The 25,108-nt window shown below is 39.8% G+C and overlaps 1 protein-coding gene across 1 annotated transcript in view; it reads left to right on the forward strand.

Annotated features, from left to right (window-relative positions):
* Positions 1 to 2,942: 2,942 nt before the first annotated feature.
* LOC127431059 (ubiquitin domain-containing protein 2-like) overlaps positions 2,943 to 25,108 on the forward strand; it is a 63,267-nt gene continuing 41,101 nt past the window's right edge. The window contains exon 1 of the mRNA XM_051681285.1: positions 2,943 to 3,279. Within this exon, the coding sequence (XP_051537245.1) occupies positions 2,958 to 3,279 (322 nt within the window). The 5' untranslated portion in view covers positions 2,943 to 2,957. The remainder of the gene's footprint in view (positions 3,280 to 25,108) is intronic.

Raw genomic sequence — 25,108 nt, forward strand, 5'->3', positions numbered from 1 at the left:
TGTTGATCTCTCTCATCATCAAGGCATTTCTGTCCACAGAACTGCCGCTCACTGGATGTTTTTGTTTTTGGCACCATTCTGAGTAAATTCTAGAGCAGGGGTACTCCATTAAAGTTCCAAGTGGTCCAGTCTCTACATTTTCTTCCCAGCAAAGGTACGTAATATGTAGCTTACACAGTGTCATATGGCTGTGAAATTATAATATATATTTTTGAATAGTTTTTATAAATTGGCAGAAATAGTACTTAGTAAAAAAATCAAAAATAGATTCTAAATAGTCAAAATAGTCTCTTCAAAACTGGGCAGGGATGAGGACATTGGGGGCCCAGAGACAATCAAAGTAGTGGGGTCTAAGGGATCTTCTACCAAAAGATTAAAATATATAACATCTGTCGAGGACACTTGGATATGAATATTAAAAGATAAGATCAACAGTTCATTTTGAAGCTAAATTACAGCAGTCCAGTTTTTGTTTCAACCTTTTAAAGGTTAAAAATGCTGTATGGGGGTTCAGGGGTGTCCCTTGAAAGAATACATAACAGTGAAGCATTAAAATACTGTTTGCTTTATTTAAGTATAAATAGGCTTTCCTTGCCACCCATGCCATGATAACATCTCTGATTAATTTTCACAAAATTAGAACAAAAATCTGTTTGTTTATCATGAAAGGCTCCTAACATGCTGATTAATTAAGCTAAATTTAGATGGAAAAGTGTTGCAGTCTAAAGGCGGCACGTTAACTTGTCCTGACACAAACCTAGCTTAGCTGAACAGTCTGAATCACACATCAGACAGATGAAGATAGATTCACTTTGCTTCATTTTTTTTTCTGCACTGTGTTTAAGCGAAAGATGCCAGTATCTGTATTGGACGTACAGTGAATCAGACCTTATGTGGCGCCTCTATAGCGGGGAGAGAGGCAATGCACGGAGAGCAGGAATAAAGCACGTTCAGTGCTAGGGAATGAAGCGTGTAGCGCTGGATGCGCTTTATTCCCGCTCTGTGCGCGCATACACGTATGCTTACACAATCACTTAGCCAGGTGTCAGATAACTAGCACAAAGATTTCGATCTCGGTCTGGACTGAATTGTCCTTCGGTCCAGATTTGGACCAGAGTCCACCTATTGAGTACCCCTGCTCTAGAGACTGTTTTGCGTGAAAATCCCAGGAGATCAGCAGTTACAGAAATACTCAAACCTGTCACCAACAATCATGCCAATGTCCAAATTACTGAAATCACATTTTTACCCCATTCTGATGGTTGATGTGAACATTAACTGAAGCTCCTGATCCATATCTACATGATTTAAAAAAAAAATTATAATAAAATAATACATATTATTATTATTATTATTATTATTGTTTATTATTCATGTGGAGTAATCCGAGATCTTGCTGAAGGGCACATATTTATGGAACAACCTGCAGCCTGTAATTTATCAGCACAGATAAATTACTTTATGTTAACATAAATAAAAATGTAAAAGAAAATGTACATTTATATATATTGTATAATATATAATGTACATATATAATATGTGTGTGTGTAATTTTTATATATATATCTTTCATATTTAAAAAAAATACACTGGCAGCAAAAAGTTTGGAATAATGTACATATTTTGCTCTAATGGAAAGGAATTGCTTTTATTCACCAAAGTGGCATTCAACTGATCACAATGTATAGTCAGAACATTAATAACATGAAAAATTACTTATAAAATTTGAAAAAAATAAACAAAAAAATGTTCAGAACTTCTTAAACTACTTCAAAGAGTTCTCATCAAAAAATCCTCCATGTGCAGCAATGACAGCTTTGCAGATCCTTGGCATTCTAGCTGTCAGTTTGTCCAGATACTCAGGTGACATTTCACCCGATGCTTCCTGTAGCACTTGCCATAGATGTGGCTGTCTTGTCGGGCACTTCTCACGCACCTTACAGTCTAACTGATCCCACAAAAGCTCAATGGGGTTAAGATCCAGAACACTCTTTTCCAATTATCTGTTGTCCAATGTCTGTGTTTCTTTGCCCACTCTAAACTTTTCTTTTTGTTTTTCTGTTTCAAAAGTGGCTTTTTCTTTGCAATTCTTCTCATAAGGCCTGCACCCCTGAGTCTTCTCTTTACTGTTGTACATGAAACTGGTGTTGAGCGGGTAGAATTCAATGAAGCTGTCAGCTGAGGACATGTGAGGTGTCTATTTCTCAAACTAGAGACTCTGATGTACTTATCCTCTTGTTTAGTTGTACATCTGGCCTTCCACGTCTCTTTCTGTCCTTGTTAGAGTCAGTTGTCTTTTGTCTTTGAAGACTGTAGTGTACACCTTTGTCTGAAATCTTCAGTTTTTTGGCAATTTCAAGCATTGTATAGCCTTCATTCCTCAAAACAATGATTGACTGACGAGTTTCTAGAGAAAGCTGTTTCTTTTTTTTGCTATTTTTGACCTAATATTGACCTTTAGACATGCCAGTCTATTGCATACTGTGGCAACTCAAAAACAAACACAAAGACAATGTTAAGTTTCATTTAATGAACCAAACAGCTTTTAGCAATGTTTGATATAATGGAAAGTGATTTTCTAGTACCAAATTAACAATTTAGCATGATTACTCAAGGATAAGGTGTTGGAGTGATGGCTCCTGGAAATGGGGCCTGTCTAGATTTGATCAAAAATGATTTTTTCAAATAGTGATGGTGCTGTTTTTTTACATCATTAATGTCCTGACTATACTTTGTGATCAGTTGAATGCCACTTTGGTGAATTAAAGTACCAATTTCCTTCTGAAACAGCAAAATCTCTACATTATTCCAAACTTTTGGCCGCGAGTGTATGTAAAGGGTCAGTAATTTCTGATTAAAGGGTCAGACTAAACCCTGCAATGAGTCTAGCAGACAGGACCACCTTGGCTGAGGCTCAAAACAGTGAGCTGCATAACTAGACAGCATTTCTGGGCATCATGACTTTATGCATCCTTTTTGGCCCATATTGGCACTTTCCGCGTCAGCTGAATGTTGTCTATGTAGGAAGCTCACTAGGTTTTAAGACACCACCGTTAAGTGTGAACAAATATACCCTCTCCGCCTCTCTCCAGCTGATGCCCGCGCCCTGTCAATCTCTATCCCAGCAGAGAGAGAACGAACGAACGAACGAACGAACGAACGAACCAGAGCGGGTCTGCGGGGGGAAGAGACGCTCCGTGAAAACATCCATGGGTGGCTGTGTGGGCAGTCATCGTGATTCTTCAGGCAGTTTAAACGAAAACTCGGACGGAACCGGAGGTAGGCAACTAAGCTTTTTCAGGAAATGCGCTTTTAGTCAGTTTGTGCTGTTTCGGGTCTGCGCTGCATTCACATATGCAGCTGCCTTGCCTTGTCTCCTTCTCGGCTTGGTAGCGCTGAGACACATCGTGGTGTATTTTGCATCGCTTTATAAGACACGGTCGCCCTTCTCAAACCCGCGCCAGGCTGTAGAAACAATTATGATTGTGATTATGCAAACGTTTTCATAAATCTCCCCCGCCGCCCTTTCTCTTTTGGCAGTGAATCGTTTTGCATGTGACACCTTCTTCTTCTAGCTCGCTAGCTTTAGCTGTGTGTGTGCCTGATGGCTAGTGTGTGGCTGTGTTTATGCTCCCTTTAATGAAATGTTGGGCATTGTTTTGGCTCTGGAATACAGAAACACGCATGTTTATTCACCATTTTTTATCTTTGCCTCGTTTATTTCACACGATTTGGCTTTAAAAACCACGTTACACTCGCTTCCGCTGTATTGTTATTGTTTGAGAATGTATATGTGAGAATATGATCAACACACACTTGATTAATCACTTTTTGCATATGAATAGGACATCAAATAATATTTTCTTCAAGTCTAAAAAGCTGTACATTCGGGGTCGGTTTTAAAGTCTGAAAGTTGTGGGTTTGCAATATTTAAACTTGTTTACAATTTTTCTCATTAATAATTATTCTATTAGAAATAGTTCACCCCAAAATGAAAATTCTTTCATCATTTACTCGCCCTCATGCCGCCCCAGATATGTTTGAATTTGTTTCTGCTGCAGAACTGAAACGAAGATATTTAGAAGAGTATTTCAGCTCTGTAGGTCTTTTCAATGCAAGTGAATGGTGACCAAAACATTGAAGCTCCAAAAAGCTCATAAAGACAGCAAAACAATCCACACAACACCAGAGGTTCAATCCATGTCTTCTGAAGTGGTTTTTGGCTGAGAACAGAACAAATGTAACTTTTTCCACAATAAATCTTGACAACAGCAGTCTCCTTAGCGATCATGATTATAAGCTCAATTACATTTCCTAGTGGCATCTAGCACTCTGTGCATGCGTCGAGAACTAGGAAGTGTAATCGAGCTTGAACTCATGATTGTTCCTAGAGACTGCAATGGCAAGATGTACAGTGAAAAATAAGTTATATGTTGGTCTTTTTCACCCAAAACTAATAGAATCGCTTAAGAAGACATTGGTTAAACTACTGAATTCTTATGGATTTCTTTTATGCTGACTTTTTGTGCTTTTTGGAGCTTCACATTTTTGGTCACCATTCACTGACATTGTATTGACCTACAGAGCCTAGATATTCTTCTAAAAATCTAGAAAGTCATACACATCTGGAATGGCATGAGGGTGAGTAAAAGGAAAGAATTACATTTTTGGGTGAACTATTCCTAAAAGGGAGATGATTGAAGTCCTCTTGTTTTGTTGATAGTTCTCATTTGAGAATGAGGATTTCCGATTGTGTGATGTTGCTGCTTATGTCATAACTGAACTCATAATTTGCCAGGGGAAGGGCTGATATACAGGGAACTTAATTTATCCTTGCCAATATATCACAACATGGTTCATATACAGTATAGCCATGCATGGTCTTAGCTGGTTTAAGCTGGTCTCCCAGCCTGACCAGCTAAAAAGTGCCCAAAACCCCTTTAAAAGTGGCAAAATGACCAGCCTTACCAGGCTGGGTGACCTGTTTTTTTTTTTGTTTTTTTTTTTTTGTGGGAATGTTTCATATGAAATGAAAATAGGGTTTCAGACAAAAATACAATGGCTCCTTCGATTCTAGACAAGGCCTATGGGGACAAAATTACCCTAGCTTGTCATTATTGTAATGGCTGCAACACCCTTAGATGAAACCCAGAGCAGTTCCTGAAATTGACAGTTATCTGCAGACTTAATGGCTGATAATTTTTCATAGCTCACAGCGCTTGATTTGGATGACAAAAATTTGGCATCTCCTTGGAGGATTGTGGTAGTTATGCCACAAAGGACACTGTATTTGTTCTGAAGAACAAGGCAGATCTCACGAAAGGAAGAACTGGGTCATATGAGAAGTTTAAAGCAGAATCTTTTAGAATCTTAAAGGTGATGTTTTTCATTTGAGATGTTAACGTAATTCTCCTATCCCAGCTACATGCAGGGAAAACCAATGTGTAGGTTGTCTTAGAAAAGTAATAGTGCAAATCTCCCCAGACTGCATAATTTGAGAATACATAATAAACAATGTCTTTAGCACATGTGAAGTTTAATACTTAAGGAAGGGTTAGGGCTTTTGAAAAATAGTATGAGCAAAAGCACCTTCTTTGTATTTTGATTCTAGTTCATTTCTAATAAACACATACTGGCACAGATATTTTTGTGATCTTAACACTGTCAGCAGTCTGCTTGCTGTTCAGCAGGTTCTCATGTCGGGTGTTTCTGAAACTTGAGTGCGCTGTCTGTCTTGCATTATGCAGTGTTTGACTTCTCCAAGTAGACAGGCACACCGGTCCTCATGCCAAGCTTGTTTCACCTGGATCATTGCGTCGCCATGGAGATAAACGTGGAACGCGGGCCTAACATCTTGGCCTGTTTCCTTTAATGATAATGGCTAGGTTCCTCCTTTAATGTTAAACTGATAGTTTACCCCCAAATAAAAATTCTGTTATCATTTACTCACCCTCATGGCTTTTCAACCACGTTTGCACCTATTAAGAACTGTTTCGGGTGATTTCTGCCTAACAAAGTCACGAGTTTGGAACAGCATAAGGGTGTTCATTTATGTTTTTAAGATGTGTATGCAGGATGTAAGGAGTTATAACAGAAGAAAACCCACTCTCGCAGGCTTGCAAATAAATTTGGAATTATATGCCTCAGGCTCGTCTGCTTGAAATACAATTTCAGGAACTCTAAAGCTATTGGCTGACAGTATGAAGGTATGAAGTCACCCATACCTGCCTATTTGAATAAACCAAAAACTGCTTTCCCTTAATTTCCCCAAATTCCTATGATCTTAGATGTTTTATTGTTGGCCAGCTAACACAAAAGTCTAGATGGTGGATATTATTCAGATACATTTTTGAAGGCGTAATATTTGGCAAATGCAGAGCAGTTTTTTGTTAATGGGAAAATGTTTTTTTGAAATCTTATTTCAAATGCTCTGAAGCAAAGGAGATTGAGAGAGTGACGAGTAATGAAGCTGCCCTTTAGCAAAATATATGATTTTTTTGATGCTTTGATAATTTTAATATTTAAAATTCCTGTCATTCAGCGGAGGGTGACATACGACAGGACAAGCAAGCATTGACGCAACCAGTCAAAAGTTTGCACACACCCAATAATTCTTTATTTTTTACAGTTTTCTTAATTTTAGAATAATCGTAACCAGGGACTAAAAACAATGTTATTTTGGTTCGCTCTGAGCAAAAACAATATTTTTTTTCATTCCAGTTCAGAAGTTCCACAGCCTCCTTCCCAAATGGTAACTGGTTAAAACTAAATAAAATAACGGTTAATAATTTTCTGCGCTAAGGGGTGGGTGAAATACCAACTGCAGTGTTGCCAGATCTCGCAAGAGAAACAAGCAACCTGGTCTGGGAAAAAAAGGCCAAAATAAGCTACTTGCCTCGCAAAAATAAGCAGTTAAATTGTTTCCTGTGTGGTGGCTTTATCAGCATAGAAATCAGAAGCATACAGTTAATTAACAGTTAAATATAGACCATTTCAAGAATGTAAACAAAAACAAAGGAATAAGAACAGTCCAGACATATTTCTAGAATCTTTCAACGTAAGTCAGTGCAGTCGGCGGCCTTTTTTGGAACGTTCTTGGGCAGTTTTGGCAGCTGTTTTCTCTTCCAAAATGGTTGGTCAGTATTACAGTTGTGCAGATTCACTCAAGCGTTCCGGCTTCCCTGGGCCTCGGCACTTGAAGGGAATAGCGTCCCGGCATCCTGGCCTGTCGGTCGCGACGCGTGCTCCAACTTGCGCCGGGGTTCTGGGGTGCTGGTCCGGCGACGCATCTAACTCGCACCAGACCCTCCCCGCTCCGTTCCTGGACACTAACGATGCCAACAGGTAGAGACTGGTCTCCCGAGCAGAGGCGCGCTCTGTGTTTAAAGGCAGCGGTGATGAGGCTCTTCATCGTTCCGTCACAACTGGTATAATAAATTGTGTTTCTTTACCTCAGATTACGCTAAAAACGCAATTATACTGTCTTGTATAGCTAGTGTGCATGCGTGTTCTCGAGTTGATTGACAGGCGATTTCTGTATCTAAAAGGAGATTGGGTATTTAACCTGTAAGGTGGGTTGACTGTTGGCTGCTGTTGGGCATTCCAATTTCTCCCATCAATTTTAATAGAAGTGGCCCATCTCTGCTAAATAGTCTCTGTTTTGACAAGCAGGAAATGAAACATGAAACAATGACGTCTATAATTTTAATTACAGATCTGCTTCTCATTCAGCATCAAATCTGTGTTAATGCATCATATCAACAACAATTAAGAGAAGACTTGGAAACAACTGAGAAAAATACTTTTTACCTCTAATGTTTCCTTGTATCTGGATTAGCCGTGCATGTACAGAACATGTAGTAATTATACATTGTTAAAAACAGTTGTTAAAAAGGTCTTCATTCACAGAATCCGATATCCACAATGGGCAATTAGGCAAAGACGTATGATGCAGCAGTTCCCTTTCATGTCGCTCACTCGATGTTACGTCGATGAGTCGACGTTAGGAGTCACTCCTGAGCTCCCGATCCCTCTGAATGGTTTTCCATCACGGCAGTTTCTTTGGCAGACGTCTTTCGATGTCCCGCCTTCCATGCTCCGTGAGCATATATAAGGTGGATTGGAAGACTCCTCAGAACTTCTCATTCAGAGTCGAGTACGGATCTCTCTCTCTCTGTGGATCACGCCTTCGGCCTTTCTTCTGTTCCCTGGTTGCCTGTCGAAGTGTATCCTTATATTTACAAAAGAGGATTATTAACCCTATTGGTAAAATAATGTTTTGTGTGTTCTTTTTATTAACATACAGAAACAAACAAATGCAAACACTTGTGATATATACATCCTTTTCAGAACGGAATAATCGCAAGTGTATTTCCTTGAACAATCGCTGTCTTTCAGGCTTGGGCAGCGCCCATGCTGTAGCAATGTTCAGTGATGCACAATGTATTCTCTGCAAATGCATGATCATTAAGGTGCAACGGTAACGGTAGGCATTCTTTTCAAAGAACGCTGCCATGTCTACAGTTTCCAGCAACACCTCCTTGGTGGAACACTGACAGGTGTTGAGTGAGGCTCAGATGTTAAGCACGTAGAACTCATGGAGGCTCCCACTGGGGGCCTGGGTAGCTCAGCGAATATTAACGCTGACTACCAACCCTGGAGTCATGAGTTCAAATCCAGGGTGTGCTGAGTGACTCCAGACAGGTCTTCTAAGCAACCAAATTGGCCCAGTTGCTAGGGAGGGTAGAGTCACATGGGGTAACCTCCTCGTGGTTGCTATAATGTGGTTCTCACTCTTGGTGGGGCGCGTGGTGAGTTGTGCATGGATGCCGCAGAATAGCGTGAGGCCTTCACATGCAGCGCGGTAACGCACTCAAGCCACGTGATAAGATGCGCGGATTGACGGTCTCCGATGTGGAGGCAACTGAGATTTGTCCTCCACCACCCGGATTGAGGTGAGTCACTATGGGAATTGGACATTCCAAATTGGGGAGAAAATAAATGAGGCTCCCACTGGCGCAAACTGTGGGCGCCTCTTGCTCTTCATTTATAGCAATCTTCACCCGTGGATTATGCCAGTGAAATTAGATGGATGATCCAACTTCATTGGCATATCCCCAGATGATATATGGTGTCTATCCTGGCGTGGAATGCGAGAATGTTTGCCAAACTCTCCAAAAACATGGCATGCGCCCTACTCTGCTTGCACGCACATTTCAGGAGTGAACTCTACAGGGCTAAACCACACAGAGGACATGGATAAATGGAATCCTGACCTCGTGCTCTTCAAAGAGCATAGCATTGTGCACCACTGAGATAACTGCCCAGGCCATTGGAAGATCACTTGGCAGTTTTGTGGCACTCGAGCAGCATCTCTGGGTAAACTTTTCAGAGATGCGCGAAGCAAACAAGGTAAGGCTTCCTGACACTCTGGTGTCGCAGCCAAGATGCGAATACGCTTTCTCCAAAAAACTCTAAGCTGCAAAGAAGCAGTCGCAGGCTATGAAACATTCCCTGCCTATTCGCGCATGAGAGAGACTCAAAGCATTGCGGCCAGGCTCGCGCCACAGTGGGGAAAAACCCCCAGGCCAGCCGAAGTGCTCCTAACAATGTCAGATCGGTAAAAGAGGAAACCAGAAGTCCCTTTTAACGGCGTTGTGTCCTCCACAATTGGGTGCAGGAAATGCTAATACTGTGTTCAGAGGTGAAGAACCTCTTTATGGGCTTTTACAGCTGTTACCTTTTATTATAAAGAAAGACGGTGGCCGCTTAAGTTGAAAGTAAAATTTTCTCGCACTTTAGCGCAGTCAAAAGCTCAGAGTGACGAGCACAACTTTTTTTTTTTTGGCTTGCACATCTGTAGCAACTGAGGTTGAGAATAAAAAAAAAAATAAAAAAAAGTTTAACACACTCACCGAAATAAATATCTTCGCTTTGTTGGCACGAGATTTGGTGTGAATGTTCATTTTCAGGTGTGAAGGGCTGTTTACAGAAGAAATGTTAATCGCGGCAAAAAATCACGGTGAAGGTTTGCGTTTGGTGTGAAAGGCCTTTAGGCTGTCGAGTCAGCTCTTTGAATGCTTTGGAGGCCAGTCCAAAGGCAGAGCAGTCTCTAAACAGAGGCTCACTGGATTGTAGATGCTATTAAATTAGCTTACGAATCACATGGCTTGGAATGCCATGTGGGGGTTAAAGCCACTCCACAAGAGGTATGGCTCCCTCTTGGGCATGGGCAAAAGGTTTATCCTTATTGGACATCTGCCAAGCAGTTGGTTGGGCTTCCCCAAACACTTTCGCTAGATTTTATAATCTAGACGTTTCATCTTTGTCTTCCCAGGTGCTTTCTGTGAAGGGGAACTAGGCTTTCATCACTGAGTAGCACTGAAGCAAGTGCCTTGTGACACAAAATTTTGTATACTCCCCTTTCGGGCTGGTTACAACATGAATGTCTTCTGTAAGGCTTCACTCTTAAACCACATAGAAGGTTGTTTTCCATTTGGTAAAGTTTAATTCTGCTCTAGTGGTATCAATCTTTTTGTACAATACCCATTTGGCTAATCAGACTGAGAACTCACTTTGGAAGGTTAACCCCTTCCGTGCCTGCACAAAAGAAGTGTTCCCTCTTGGCAAACACCATGTTATGCGTTCTGTCCAACTTAATGAGTTGGTTGTGAGGTTTTGACTCTCTCCATTTGATGTAAGTGATCAATCCTATAAAAAGTTATGCAGCACCATTGTGTCTGCGGGACAGTGTGTCCTTAAGACAGTGTGTCCTTAAGAACATGTGTTAACTGCCCCCCAGTTGAAAGACATTTATCCCGTTATTTTAATCCTATGTATTAGGAAATATTTTCTATCAGTAAAGAGCTTCCCCATGAGGGAGCCCTTTCTCTACCAACATTAACTGCTTCCCTACAAATGGCAAAATAGTTAGTGTTAGCATTCTAGTCAAGCAATTTATTACTAGACTACACACAAGAAGTCTCTTCTATTTGTTATAAGAAAGCAGCTCCCCCAAGACCGATGAGCCCTTTTTTATTATTACCTTAGCAATTTTTTTTAATTACAGAAAAACAGCTATTGTAATCATTCTAGTCTAATGATTTTTACTAGACCACACGTTAGTAGTAGTAAGAAAGCATCTCCCCCACTGGTGAGCCCTTTTTTTTTTATAATTACCTTAGCTATTTTTTCTTTCGGAAAAACAGCTATTGTAATCATTCTAGTTTAGCTATTATTCCTAGACTACACGTGAGAAGTAGTCCAAGCTTCTATCTGTTATAAGAAAGTGGTTCCCCCAAGACGGACAAGCCCTTTTTTATTATTACCTTAGCTATTTTTCTTTTTGGAAAAAACAGCTATTGTTGTAGTTTTGTTGTAGTCCTGTCTCCCATATTTAAAAGCACTCCCCACGGGCAAGCCTTTTTCTAGTACTGAGAAAACAATTATGGTGATCATTAATCTAGTGGGTTTCTTCTAGATTCCACATAGGAAAATTCTACTCTTCCTCCGATCGGTTTAAGGTGCCCCCGCTGGTTGTCCCTTTAATAACCATGATCAAAGGACTGTGAATTCAATCCTCCCTCCAAACAGCTCATCACCTCAACGGGCATGAGTTCTGTGGAGTAATTGGCTACCCTCTGACTATTATCTTGCCTCTTTTCAGGCAAGATATATTTATTTAGTGTCACTAATGTGTCACCCTATGTCCCGGGCTCTTCCCCACTTGGTACCACATTCTTTGTAGCAAGCGCAGTCAAATCAGTATTGTGGCATTGTGCTATAGTAACAGAATGAGCGACTTAAAAGGGAACGTCAAGGTTACTATGGTAACCCCAGTTTCCCTGAAAGGAGGGAATGAGACGTTACGTAGCTTTGCCACAATATTAATCGCAGCTGAAAAGGTTTTAGAGGTCTTCTTGACTCTTCAGTCAAATGATCCGCCTTATCTAGGCGTGATGGAAAATCATTCAGAGAGATTGGGGGTTCAGGAGCGACCCCTACCGTTAACACATTGATGTAATGTCTCATTCACTCCTTTCAGGGAACTGGGGTTACAATAGTAACCTGGATGGTTTCTTCAGGATCAAAGCACGTTTAATTTTTTCGGGCTTCTTTGAAGTGGTGTAGTTAAAAAATAAACCCTTTCAGTTTCATGAAAAAATGATCGGAACAAAATTAAACCAGTTATAACCGGTTACCAGCATTTTAAAATAAAGTTTTCACTTTGGAACAATTGAAAATAACTTTGTTTCCATTTTTGGTTATATTCTGCAAAAATTTGTTTGTTTTCTTTCCTTGGACCATTTTTTAGTCCCTGATTGTAACCTCCTTAGAACTATGAAATAACACAAATGGATGTATGTGGAAGCATGTAGTGACAAAATCGTATATTTTAACTTCTTTAACCTCAAAGTAGCCTTCATTGCCTAAATTACAGATTTGCACACTCTGCAGGCATTCTCTCCAACATGATCACACAGGAAGTCGGCATGTTTCAGAGAGTTCCGGTACCCTAGGATTGGCCACATTATGCCAACTCACTAACATCTAACGTTTTTGCATCTGCTCCAGCGTGTTTACCTTCCCCAGTAGAAAACGGAAGTGTGTTGCGTCAGCATCGTGGGAATCCCAGGATAGGATCCTGAGTTTAAACCAGCAAGTAACTGTGTTTGCACAGTCAGTGACGAGTGCAATTCGGAGGTTGCATTTTCCCCTCTAACATAGCATTTTTACTTCACTGATGGTTAGGTTTAGGTTTGGGGTTTGGGTTGGGGGTCTAGATTTTATGCATTCCTCTCAACTGTATTACATCCTGTACAGCTCGCTTCACAACTCACTTATGGCACCCCTCCGTGGACATTACACCCGGAAAATGGAGCTCACACGTGCCCATACGGCCAACAGCATTTACTGCTTTGGCCACTGGGGGCAGTGTTTCGCATTTCAGTAAGAACAGACCGATTTTAGCTAAAGAAAGATCAACCTACTGTTTCCGATTTCACTGTGAAACCAGTCAGTTCTCTCAACCAATTTCATGAGGTGTCACAGAAGATACAATACTGAAAAAAAATCCTATGTATTCTGGGCACTTCTTGGCTGCTTTTCCTTCACTATTTGGTCCAGCTCATCCATTAAAAAAAAAAAAAAAACAATTTTCATTTCATAAAGAAATTCTGACATATAGGCACAATTTATATTTGTTACAAAACTTATTTTAAACATTAAACCAATTGAAGATCATGAGAAACATAAATTCAGTCACGTGTTTGTTCAAACGTTTGACCGGTAGTATAAGTATAATATATATATATATATATATATATATATATATATATATATATATATATATTTTTTTTTTGAATCTATTCAATTTATTTGAACTGTACATCTTATGTAGTTTTTTTTTTTCTTGCCCCTATTATCAAAGTATGTCATTAAAAGCCCTATACAAATAAATTTAATTGAAGTGCTGTATGCAGGCCTAGTTGATTAAGTGTTAACTGATGAAATACAACATCTCCTTGAATTTGACCTTAAGAGACAACTTGTCCCCTTGTTCTGAGAAGAGGTGGAACCTGAGATGAAGATGGGTACATTCATCTCCAGAGATCCGAGATGCCTCTGTCTGGACTGACCAGAGGTTGTGTGATTTGACCCTTCTGTTATGCGATCCTGATAAACTTAGCCTTTGAAAGGAGAACTGTTCTTCCACCATTTTTCTTTCCACTACTATCTTTTTATCTTGTGCAGTACATGACACAAACTAGAATGAACCCAAATGACAAATGATTGCCTCTAAGAGACGCACAGCTCCTACCAGTCCTCATTGAATTATTGACACTATGTATGAAGTCCTGGCTGAGTCTCGCCAGCCTGAGCTCCTCAGTCGATGTTGTAGACTTAATTGCGTCTGGATTTTCTTTTGTCTCGCCCTCTTTCCCCTCACTCTCTCTCTCTCCATGGATTTGTGTATCTGAGTCTCTCTCTATCCATCCCCAGTGGAGGCCTGGCAGATCAGATAGTTCCCAGATGTTAGCACACCTTCACACAAATGCTTCTCAGAGAGGCTATGTTCGAAATGGCATACTATACTACTCTTAGCATACTAGCATATCTACTAATCATTTAAACAGTACTGCGGCTCAGCAGACGTGTATGAGTTCATGATGTGAAAGTGCTCCTGTGTTACTTTCTACCTCTCTCCTTAACAATTCCCTGTAACTTTTAATAGTCTTGTCTAATAATAAAAATGCAAATAGCAATAAAAATAAGGCTATATCGTGTACTGTCTGCAAATATGCGGATATCTCATTTTAAAAAAAACAAATTAATATTTCATAGATTTATTTCACAAACCTCAAAAAACTTCCAAATCTAGTGATTTCTTCCTGTTAAACATGTATTCCTGTGGAACACTCAGATCTTCCTCTGAAGCACGTATTATATCAGAAACTAAACAGAAACCAGGGTAAACTGCCATCTACTATCTTAAATGTATGCATGGATTACCCGTATGACCTACTACATTTGCACAAATGAGAAGCGCTATACAACAGCACTAAATTTGTGAAATACTGTATCCTGCAATGTAGGGCGCTTGAATTGACCATCAATTTTCAGTGTGATTGATAAACCAGATTATCAGTCACACCATATTTCTTGACTCATTTGATTGCACTGCAAAACATTATGACATTTTTACACAAATATGATTATTATTATTTTTTTAAAGTATAGAGTAGACAGTTTATTGGCTAAAAAAATAGTTTGCAGTGTTCAGTGTACTGCTCAGTACTTAGCAAGGTATTATTCCATTCCAAACATAGCCAGAGCCTTGTGGCCGCCTGCCTTGATGGGACGGACATTAAATATCTTACAGATGATGTCGGTTTCAGTCTGCTTTTATTTTAGGGGGAGATGGCTAAGGTTTCCCCTAATGGATTTTATATGCTGAAGTGGAGTTGAGAGAATGATAAAGAAAAACGAGGATAAAACAAAATAATTTAGCTGTCAAATCAAAGGAGAGCAGAGCAGAATTGTGCAGCACTGGCACACAATGGTGCTTTTTACTTACAGTTGAATTCATAAGTTTACATACACTTAGGTTGAAGTCATTAAAACACATTTTTTAACCACTCCACAGATTTCATATTAGCAAACTATAGTTTTGGCAAGTCATTTAGGGCATCTACTTTGTGCATGAAATGAGTAATTATTTCAACAAGTGTTTACAGACAGATTGTTTCACTTTTAATTGACTATCACAATTCCAGTGGGTCAGAAGTTTACATACACTAAGTTAACTGTGCCTTTAAACAGCTTGGAAAATTCCCAAAAAATAATGTTAAGCCTTTAGCCAATTAGCATCTGATAGGTAATTGGTTAATTGGACTCTATTGGAGGTGTACCTGTGGATGTATTTTAAGGCCTACATTCAAGCTCAGTGCCACTTTGCTTGACATCATGGGAAAATCAAAATAAATCAGCCAAGACCTCAGAAACAAAAATTGTGGACCTCCACAAGTCTGGTTCATCCTTGGGAGCAATTTCCAAATGCTTTAAGGTACCACGTTCATCTGTACAAACAATAGTACGCAAGTATAAACACCATGGGACCACGCAGCCATCATACCGCTCAGGAAGGAGGCGCATTCTGTCTCCTAGAGATGAACATAGTTTGGTGCGACAAGTGCAAATCAATCCCAGAACAACAGCAAAGGACCTTGTTAAGATGCTGGAGGAAACGGGTAGACAAGTATCAAGATCCACAATAAAACGAGTCCTGTATCGACAACACGAAAGGCTGCCCAGCAAGGAAGAAGCCAATGCTCCAAAACTGCCATAAAAAAGCCAGACTACAGTTTGCAAGTGCACATGGGGACAAAGATCTTACTTTTTGGAGAAATGTCCTCTAGTCTGGTGAAACAAAAATTTAATTGTTTGGTCATAATGATCATCGTTATGTTTGGAGGAAAAAGGGTGAGGCTTGCAAGCCAAAGAACACCATCCCAACCGTGAAGCATGGGGGTGACAGCATCATGTTGTGGGAGTGCTTTGCTGCAGGAGGGACTGGTGCACTTCACAAAATAGATGGCATCATGAGGAAAGAAAATTATGTGGCTATATTGAAGCAACATCTCAAGACATCAGCCATGCAGTTAAAGCTCAGTCGCAAATGGGTCTTCCAAATGGACATTGACCCCAAGCATACCTCCAAAGTTGTGGCAAAATGGCTTAAGGACAACAAAGTCAAGGTATTGGAGTGGCCATCATAAAGCCCTGACCTCAATCAGATAGAAAATTTGTGGGCAGAACTGAAAAAACGTGTACAAGCAAGGAGGCCTACAAACCTGATTCAGTTACACCAGTTCTGTCTGGAGGAATGGGCCAGAATTCCAGCAACTTATTGTGAGAAGCTTGTGGAAGGCTACCCAAAACATTTGACCCAAGTTAAACAATTTAAAGGCAATGCTACCAAATACTAACAAAGTGTATGTAAACTTATTACCCACTGGGAATGTGATGAAAGAAATAAAAGCTGAAATAAATAATTCTCTCTACTATTATCCTGACATTTTACATTCTTAAAATAGTGATCCTAACTGACCAAGGACAGGCAATGTTTTCTACGACTAAATGTCAGGACTTGTGAAAAACTGAATTTAAATGTATTTGGCTAAGGTGTATGTAAACTTCAGACTTCAACTGAATGCGCACATACACACACACACACACACACACACACACACACTAACAAAATGTTACCTTTAGGAGCTTAATCCAGATGGTCCTCGTTTGGGATACTTGAAAATGAAATTCACACAGCCTAATCCTGCAGAAAAACTGGGTTGAATCTGCGGGCTCTGGTGTTTTGCTGCGATGTCTGTTTCCATTATATAAAAACACAGTGATCTGTTTCTGTTGAGGTAAAACAGGCCTGTTCAAAAAGCATTTCAGGTGGTTTAATTCTCAAAAATAACTTATGATATTTCAGGTTAGCTTTTGCTATGGCTGTTTAAGCATTCGTCTGCCTATTTCTAGGAAGAACGCTGTGGACTACATCAATTAACCACAAGCAGTCTTATTACCCTTCTCCGCAATGTGTGTTTTCTTTTCCTATAAAGAAGATATGGGAAATAAATGACTTTACATTCAGACAGACTGATCTCACAGTAAAATTGGAAACAGTAATTTTTCTTTAGCTAAGATCATTTACAGAAATTCGAAACGCTGCCCCAGTGGCTAAAGGGGTAAATGTTGTTGGGCATATGGGCACGTGTGAGCTCCATTTTCTGGGTGTAACGTCCACGATGGGGTGCCAAAAGCGAGTTGTGAAACGAGTTGTTTTCAGCTGTACAGGCTGTAATACAGTGAAGAGGAATGCATATTTTATAAACTGAACCCCCCAAACACAAACATCCAATTAAACCTAACCATGAGTGGAGTAAAAATGTAATGCTAGAGGGAAAAATGCAACCTCTGAATCGCACTCATCACTGATTGTGCTGACGCGATTACTTCCTGGTTTCAACGCAGGACCTGAACCCTGGTCTCCCTGGATGCTTCTGGTCATTTTCACAAGGAAAGGTAAACATGCTGGAGCCGATGCAAAAATGTCTGATAGGAGATGGCGCTTGTCAGATGCTGCCTTCCCGTGTGATCATGTTGATTAAGAAGCCATTCATGGGCTGTATCCCAATTTGCCTGCTTTTACTGTGCACTGAAAGTCTGCTAATGGGAAAGTACATACTTTAGACTGTGTAAAAACAGTAAGGGTAGACAAAGTAAAGTTGTATTGAATATTTCCCTTCCCGTGCAAGTTTGAATTGAGACAAAATACTAATTTATAATTTTCAGTTTTGTTTAAGGTAATTTAAATCAAACATTTTTCAATAAATGTCCAATAAGTGAAAGGATAGTATTTGGGGTAAAAAGCCACCTTGTTGCAGGGGCTAAAGGCCCCTATTAAATGCATTGTTTTTCTTAAGTGAGGAAAATATAATTATAATTTTCTTTATTTATCACACATTTGCACATATACAGTGAAATTCTTCTTTTCACATACCCCAGCTAGGCTGGGGTCAGAGTGCAGGGTCAGCCATGATACAGCGCCCCTGTAGCAGATAGGGTCAAGGGCCTTGCTCAAGGGCCCAACAGTGGCATCTTGGCGGTGCTGGGGCTTGAACCCCCAATCTTCTGATCAGTAACCCAGAGCCTTAACCGCTGAGCTACCACTGCTTGTGATGAAGAATGTTCAAAGTGGGCTCACATTGACTCATCCAATTATAACAGAGATGAGTTTGTTTATAGAATACTTGAGATGGAATAAAATACCAAATGTGTTTAAAATTAACAGAAAATGGTTAACTTTTTCTGAAGTAGTTATTTTGTGCAAGCATCATCTAAATTTGTTACTCAGAAAAGCATCTTGCTGTCTCAAAATTATTTGCATTAGTAGGCAAATTGTGCCCTATAACTATTGCCCCAGTATCTACACAATATCACTTTAAACCCCCTAGGGGCCTTGAACCCCAAGTGTGGGGTAAAAGGCTTCCTCACAACTTATTTTAAAAACAGAATTTTAATCGAAACAGCTTTCCGATATTTCTTTTCACACAAATTATGTTGCTCCATCAATATTCAATAAACATATATATATATATATTTATTTATTTTTTTACCTTTTGTGACCAGAAAAAAGCTACATTTCCTTAAGGGGTGCCTTTAGCCCCGTTGTACCCTATGGCATCTGAGAATGACCTTTTTTTATTCTCTGTTGCTTTGCTTTATTTCCAGATATTCCAGAGTTGTTGCTGTGCATATATACAAACATATTATAGTGTACTGTATGTGCTTTTCCCTTTTCCCAATGTTCTCCCAGAAATTTTGAATTCTTTCCACTGTGTTGACTTGTTGTAGGGGTCCATTCTATGACATTTGTTATATGGTCTGTTCACGCACATGCGTGCTCCTCAGAAACCTGTAAGAAAGCTGCTTATGTGTTTACATGGCCACATAAGCCACATTCTCCGGGAGAAACCCAGGTGTGTTAAACTGCTTTCTCTTAATCCCTTAAACAGCATCAGGAAATCAGATTTCTAGTTTACATGACGATTCAGAATGCCACTTTCTGCAAAAACCCTGGAATAAACCATTTTCTTAAGTGCATGTAAACATGGGCATTGATGCAAAATTATTAGAGAACATCTGTTTGTTTACTCTTCTTTCAATAAATAATTATTCCTGTCTGACCATAAAACATTCTTTTTTTAATTATTGGTTTATCTACTTACACATTTTTTTATTTCAATATTTTCAATATTTATCCTATGTTCTACATTTAGAAGATCAGATCAGGTGCGTCTTAGGGGTGTAACGATTCATCGATCCAATAACCAACGATCCAATGTTACCGATACAACTGGTAAATATCAATAGACTTTTTTTTTTTTTTTTTTTTTTTTAAAGATGTACATTTATTTTAATACTGTACGCATTTCCACGTCCGTACGCATTTCTGTCAGGCAGTGAAGCAACCTTATTAAATTTAATTTCACTTTGAGTGCTAAATGCGCTTTTCGTGTGGGACATGGATGTGCGCAGGGTCTGTGAAGCCAAATTGTGCTCTGCTTTCCGTGCGGCGTGCGCACGTGCTTCCTGTGAAATGCGAGCACCATTGAAAGGATCCGTGCGAGCGCATCAACCAGGCATTCCTTAAAATGTGAGCTCTCGTGACAAACGCAGAGCGGTTCACATGCGCGATTAATTCGGGCTTCTATCAATATCGTTGCGCATGCGACCCATTTGAATTTTACATGAGAATTTGCTATTTTAAAGTACCATGGAGAAGTTCAACCATCATGTGAAATGTCTTGACAATGCCGACATTCTGAACAGCACTAATGAGGGAAAGAGAAATCACTTGCTGTGCTCCAGCATCAGTTATAAGACTTCACACATCTACACATCAACACCCTTCCTAACATTTATCCCAGTTAACTGCAACAGAATTTTTCATTACAACTGTGGAAGTTGTAGCTAAGAAAACCACGGATAGCACGGATAGTTGGAAACAAGTCATGGGTATGTAAGTATTTTGAATTGGATTAAACTGAAAAATAAGCTGTAATCAAACGATTGATGATCACTTGTGTGTGACTTTATTTTTTATATTATTATCTGTATTTTTTTCAACATCTGAAGTACCTTATTTTGTTGTGGATGTCCCAATGTGGATACTACATTTGTACATTTTAGAGAGCTCAATAAAATATTCAAATTATATTTTGGTTGCATCTGAGGGCAAACATTTTTTTTTTATTGATTGTGTAAAATAGGCACATAATATCGGAATATCGATCGCAGGGCACTGAATCGAATAAAATCGAAATCGCATCGCGGCAGACTTTGAAGTAATGGCAAATATTGGATCGCAGGCCAAGAGAATCGATATAAGATTGTATTGTGATGAAACGTCCAATTTACACCCCTAGTGCATTTCTCTAAAAATACTAGCAGTTCAGCAAAGTTATACAAACAACTAGCTAACTAAATCACAGTCATGAAATCTCGGGAGAGCGAGCCACATGAGGCCACTGTGTGTGTATGTGTGTGTGCGCGTCTATGTGTGTTATGATGTTTTAAGTTCATTTCTGTCATTAAAGTTTACGTTGACTGTTCTGCCGGTTCCCGCTGCCTCCTTACTCATCCTTTACCCTGTTACATTGGTGCCGAAGCCTGGGGAGGAAGAGGGAGTCCTCGCCACTGCCATCCACCAGGAGAGCAGCCACGAGAGTCGGTGGAACCGCTGTTATCCGCCGAGAAAGGGGAGGAGCCGTTCCATCTGACAGGGGTCGGAGGACTTGCTGCTGTCCGCCAGGGAAAAAGTGAGCTGTCATCCGCCAGAGGTCGGTGGAGTGGCTGAGGACCAGGCGGCGGCGTGTCTGGGGACCGGCGAGCCAGTTTTCTCTCTCTGTCTCTGTCGCTCCGCCTCGCTCTTTCCCTCTCCCCTTGTCTCTCCCAGGGCTCTAGAAATGTGGGGAAAACCTGCCGGCAGTCATGGCCAGAAGGGCAACCACCTCCAGGAAGGGAGTTGAGGGGAGTATGTCATGTCGGGGGTTTCCCTGGCCTGAGTCAGGCTATGGAGGAGTGTGACAAGGAGGATGGCAGGCCCTGAATTGGGTTAATCAGCCGGGAGGGGGATAAAGACGAGCCGGAGGTGCAAGTTCGGGAGAGAGAGAGAGCCACATACGGCCGCTGTGTGTTTGTGTGCGTGTCTATGTGTTTTATGTTGTTTTGTTTATTTCTGTCAATAAAGTTTACATTGACTGTTCTGCCGGTTCCCGCCGCCTCCTTGCCCACCTTACCTCGTTACAGTGCTGTCAGCTCATGACCAGCCTATCTTACTTCAGTAAGATTAGCAGCCCCACTCCTGGGGCAAAGACTTTTAAATGCCACTGTGCCTCTCTAGAAAATTAGATTAATGTGGGCACCCGTCCATTTTAATGCCCCTAGTGCATCATTTACTAAACAGGAATTGAACTGTGATGTTAATCAGGCTATAGATTTTCTGTCCACAGCATGGAGATATGTGCATCCTGAGGGAAGCTGACACACTCCACAGCACTTTGTGAGACAGTAACTGTTTTTTTCCCTTCGAATAGAGGATCGTTGTTGTTCCTCTTTTGCATATTTACACTGCAATTTGTTTGTATTGAGTCAAAGTGTATTGTTGCTCGTATTGCTACCAGAGTCATTGTTCTGGGTAAAAGCTTCGTCATGGAGTGAGACCGTGACAGTCTTGTGTTTGTTGGCAAATTGCATAGAGCTGTAAGGATCCTTATGTAGTGTGTTGTGTTTTCTGTTTTTTTTTTTTTAATTTTTTATGTGATTTATAAAAAGGACCATCACAATGAAATAGACCATATTAATTGCGCAGTGGATTTTAAGGACTCAATGAAATCAGAAACCCTTTTTTTATGACTTCTAGTTTACATTTGTTAGCTTTGATAGCAAGTAGCAAATTGTGGGCCGTGGCTTTGATGTTATCTAAAGGCAGTTGGCTATTTAAAAAAGGCATGAGCCCTTCAATATGACCAACCCTCTCAAACTTCCTGTTTCAGTAGGAAATAGGCTTTGTCAGCACAAGAAAAAAAGACTGTGCTTGTCAGCAAATTCACAGGGATGTATAAAAGAGCTATATATATATATATATATATATATATATATATATATATATATATATATATATATATATAAATTGTTTCCATTTAAATGCATTTACACTAACCTGTTAATATCTGAATAGAGTCTAATTTTAGCACTCACAGTTTATCTCTCAGGTAAGGAATGAGCAGTAATTCATCATTTAAGAGGATAAGAGAACATAGAACAGGGAATGAATTCAGGGAATACAAGACACTTTACACAAGCAGCTTACATTAGAGTTAATGGAAATAAAATGATCCTCTGAGGATTAGTAAAACATCAGCACCTTTTTGCCACGGATACAACAAAACCTTTCAACCTTTTTACTGAGTGTCATAGCATATACAGGTGCATCTCAATAAATTAGAATGTCGTGGAAAAGTTCATTTATTTCAGTAATTCAACTCAAATTGTGAAACTCGTGTATTAAATTAATTCAATGCACACAGACTGAAGTAGTTTAAGTCTTTGGTTCTTTTAATTGTGATGATTTTGGCTCACATTTAACAAAAACCCACCAATTCACTATCTCAAAAAATTAGAATATGGTGACATGCCATTCAGCTAATCAACTCAAAACACCTGCAAAGGTTTCCTGAGCCTTCAAAATGGTCTCTCAGTTTGGTTCACTAGGCTACACAATCATGGGGAAGACTGCTGATCTGACAGTTGTCCAGAAGACAATCATTGACACCCTTCACAAGGAGGGTAAGCCACAAACATTCATTGCCAAAGAAGCTGGCTGTTCACAGAGTGCTGTATCCAAGCATGTTAACAGAAAGTTGAGTGGAAGGAAAAAGTGTGGAAGAAAAAGATGCACAACCAACCGAGAGAACCGCAGCCTTATGAGGATTGTCAAGCAAAATCGATTCAAGAATTTGGGTGAACTTCACAAGGAATGGACTGAGGCTGGGGTCAAGGCATCAAGAGCCACCACACACAGACGTGTCAAGGAATTTGGCTACAGTTGTCGTATTCCTCTTGTTAAGCCACTCCTGAACCACAGACAATGTCAGAGGCGTCTTACCTGGGCTAAGGAGAAGAAGAACTGGACTGTTGCCCAGTGGTCCAAAGTCCTCTTTTCTGATGAGAGCAAGTTTTGTATTTCATTTGGAAACCAAGGTCCTAGAGTCTGGAGGAAGGGTGGAGAAGCTCATAGCCCAAGTTGCTTGAAGTCCAGTGTTAAGTTTCCACAGTCTGTGATGATTTGGGGTGCAATGTCATCTGCTGGTGTTGGTCCATTGTGTTTTTTGAAAACCAAAGTCACTGCACCCGTTTACCAAGAAATTTTGGAGCACTTCATACTTCCTTCTGCTGACCAGCTTTTTAAAGATGCTGATTTCATTTTCCAGCAGGATTGGCACCTGCCCACACTGCCAAAAGCACCAAAAGTTGGTTAAATGACCATGGTGTTGGTGTGCTTGACTGGCCAGCAAACTCACCAGACCTGAACCCCATAGAGAATCTATGGGGTATTGTCAAGAGGAAAATGAGAAACAAGAGACCAAAAAATGCAGATGAGCTGAAGGCTACCGTCAAAGATACCTGGGCTTCCATACCACCTCAGCAGTGCCACAAACTGATCACCTCCATGCCACGCCGAATTGAGGCAGTAATTAAAGCAAAATGAGCCCCTACCAAGTATTGAGTACATATACAGTAAATGAACATACTTTCCAGAAGGCCAACAATTCACTAAAAATGTTTTTTTTTATTGGTCTTATGATGTATTCTAATTTGTTGAGATAGTGAATTGGTGGGTTTTTGTTAAATGTGAGCCAAAATCATCACAATTAAAAGAACCAAAGACTTAAACTACTTCAGTCTGTGTGCATTGAATTAATTTAATACACGAGTTTCACAATTTGAGTTGAATTACTGAAATAAATGAACTTTTCCACGACATTCTAATTTATTGAGATGCACCTGTATGCCTTCTGTGGGGCTGAATGTGCCACACACAACGACAGCTATTATTGCAAAGCTGTCTGGAATACTAGATTCCGATTTGTGAATAATGGCATTCAGCGTGGTGAAATATTGTGACCATCTGACTGTACATTGTCCTTGGCATACTTTAGTCGAAACATCAACAATATGTTTTCCTGTGGAAACTGTCATGGTCTTAATTTTGTTTGGCCCTGTTCTCTGTTAGAATTAAGAATGAAGACCCCCCCCCAAAAAAAGGTAAATATTGTCATTATTTACTCACCCTCATGTTGTTCCAAACCTGTTCCAAAGCTGAGTCACCATTCACTTTCATTAAATCTTTTTTGTCCCATACAATGAAAGTGGCTGAATTTTCATTTCTGGTTATTCCTTAGGTCCAATGAGTCAACTAGTCTTTCTGACAATCGACTTGTCGATTTATAAAATATGTAGTTTTGCACATATTAGCCATTTAAAACATGCCATGTCAATTAGTTATTTATTTTTAACATATAATTAACGTTATATTCTCACACCTTTTCAACAACTACCTAAACACTGAAAATTCTATAAAAGGTATGTCCACCAGGACTCATTTTGTTGCTCTTTGACTGCTGTTGGATCTTGGAATCTGTTGTATAGTCCTGTTCATCACTTATGTACAGGCAGGTTTGGGGAGTAACGAAATATATGTAATGGGAATACATATTTAAAATACAAAATACAAGTAACTGTATTCCACTACAGTTACAGTTTAAATCATTGGTATTGAGAATACAGTTACATTCAAAAAGTATTTTGATTACTGAAGAGATTACTTTGCATTTTATTGTCATTTGTTTCATTTAATATTTAGTCTTTTTAGATGGAAAACATTTATTCATATAAATGATGTGATCCAAAGTGCATTTGAACAGCGGTGAAACACTTTCTTATGTTACATTCATATGAGCAGACAGAGAAGTAAGTT

The sequence above is a fragment of the Myxocyprinus asiaticus genome, chromosome 40 (genome assembly GCF_019703515.2).
Source record: "Myxocyprinus asiaticus isolate MX2 ecotype Aquarium Trade chromosome 40, UBuf_Myxa_2, whole genome shotgun sequence".
Taxonomy (NCBI): Eukaryota; Metazoa; Chordata; class Actinopteri; order Cypriniformes; family Catostomidae; genus Myxocyprinus; species Myxocyprinus asiaticus.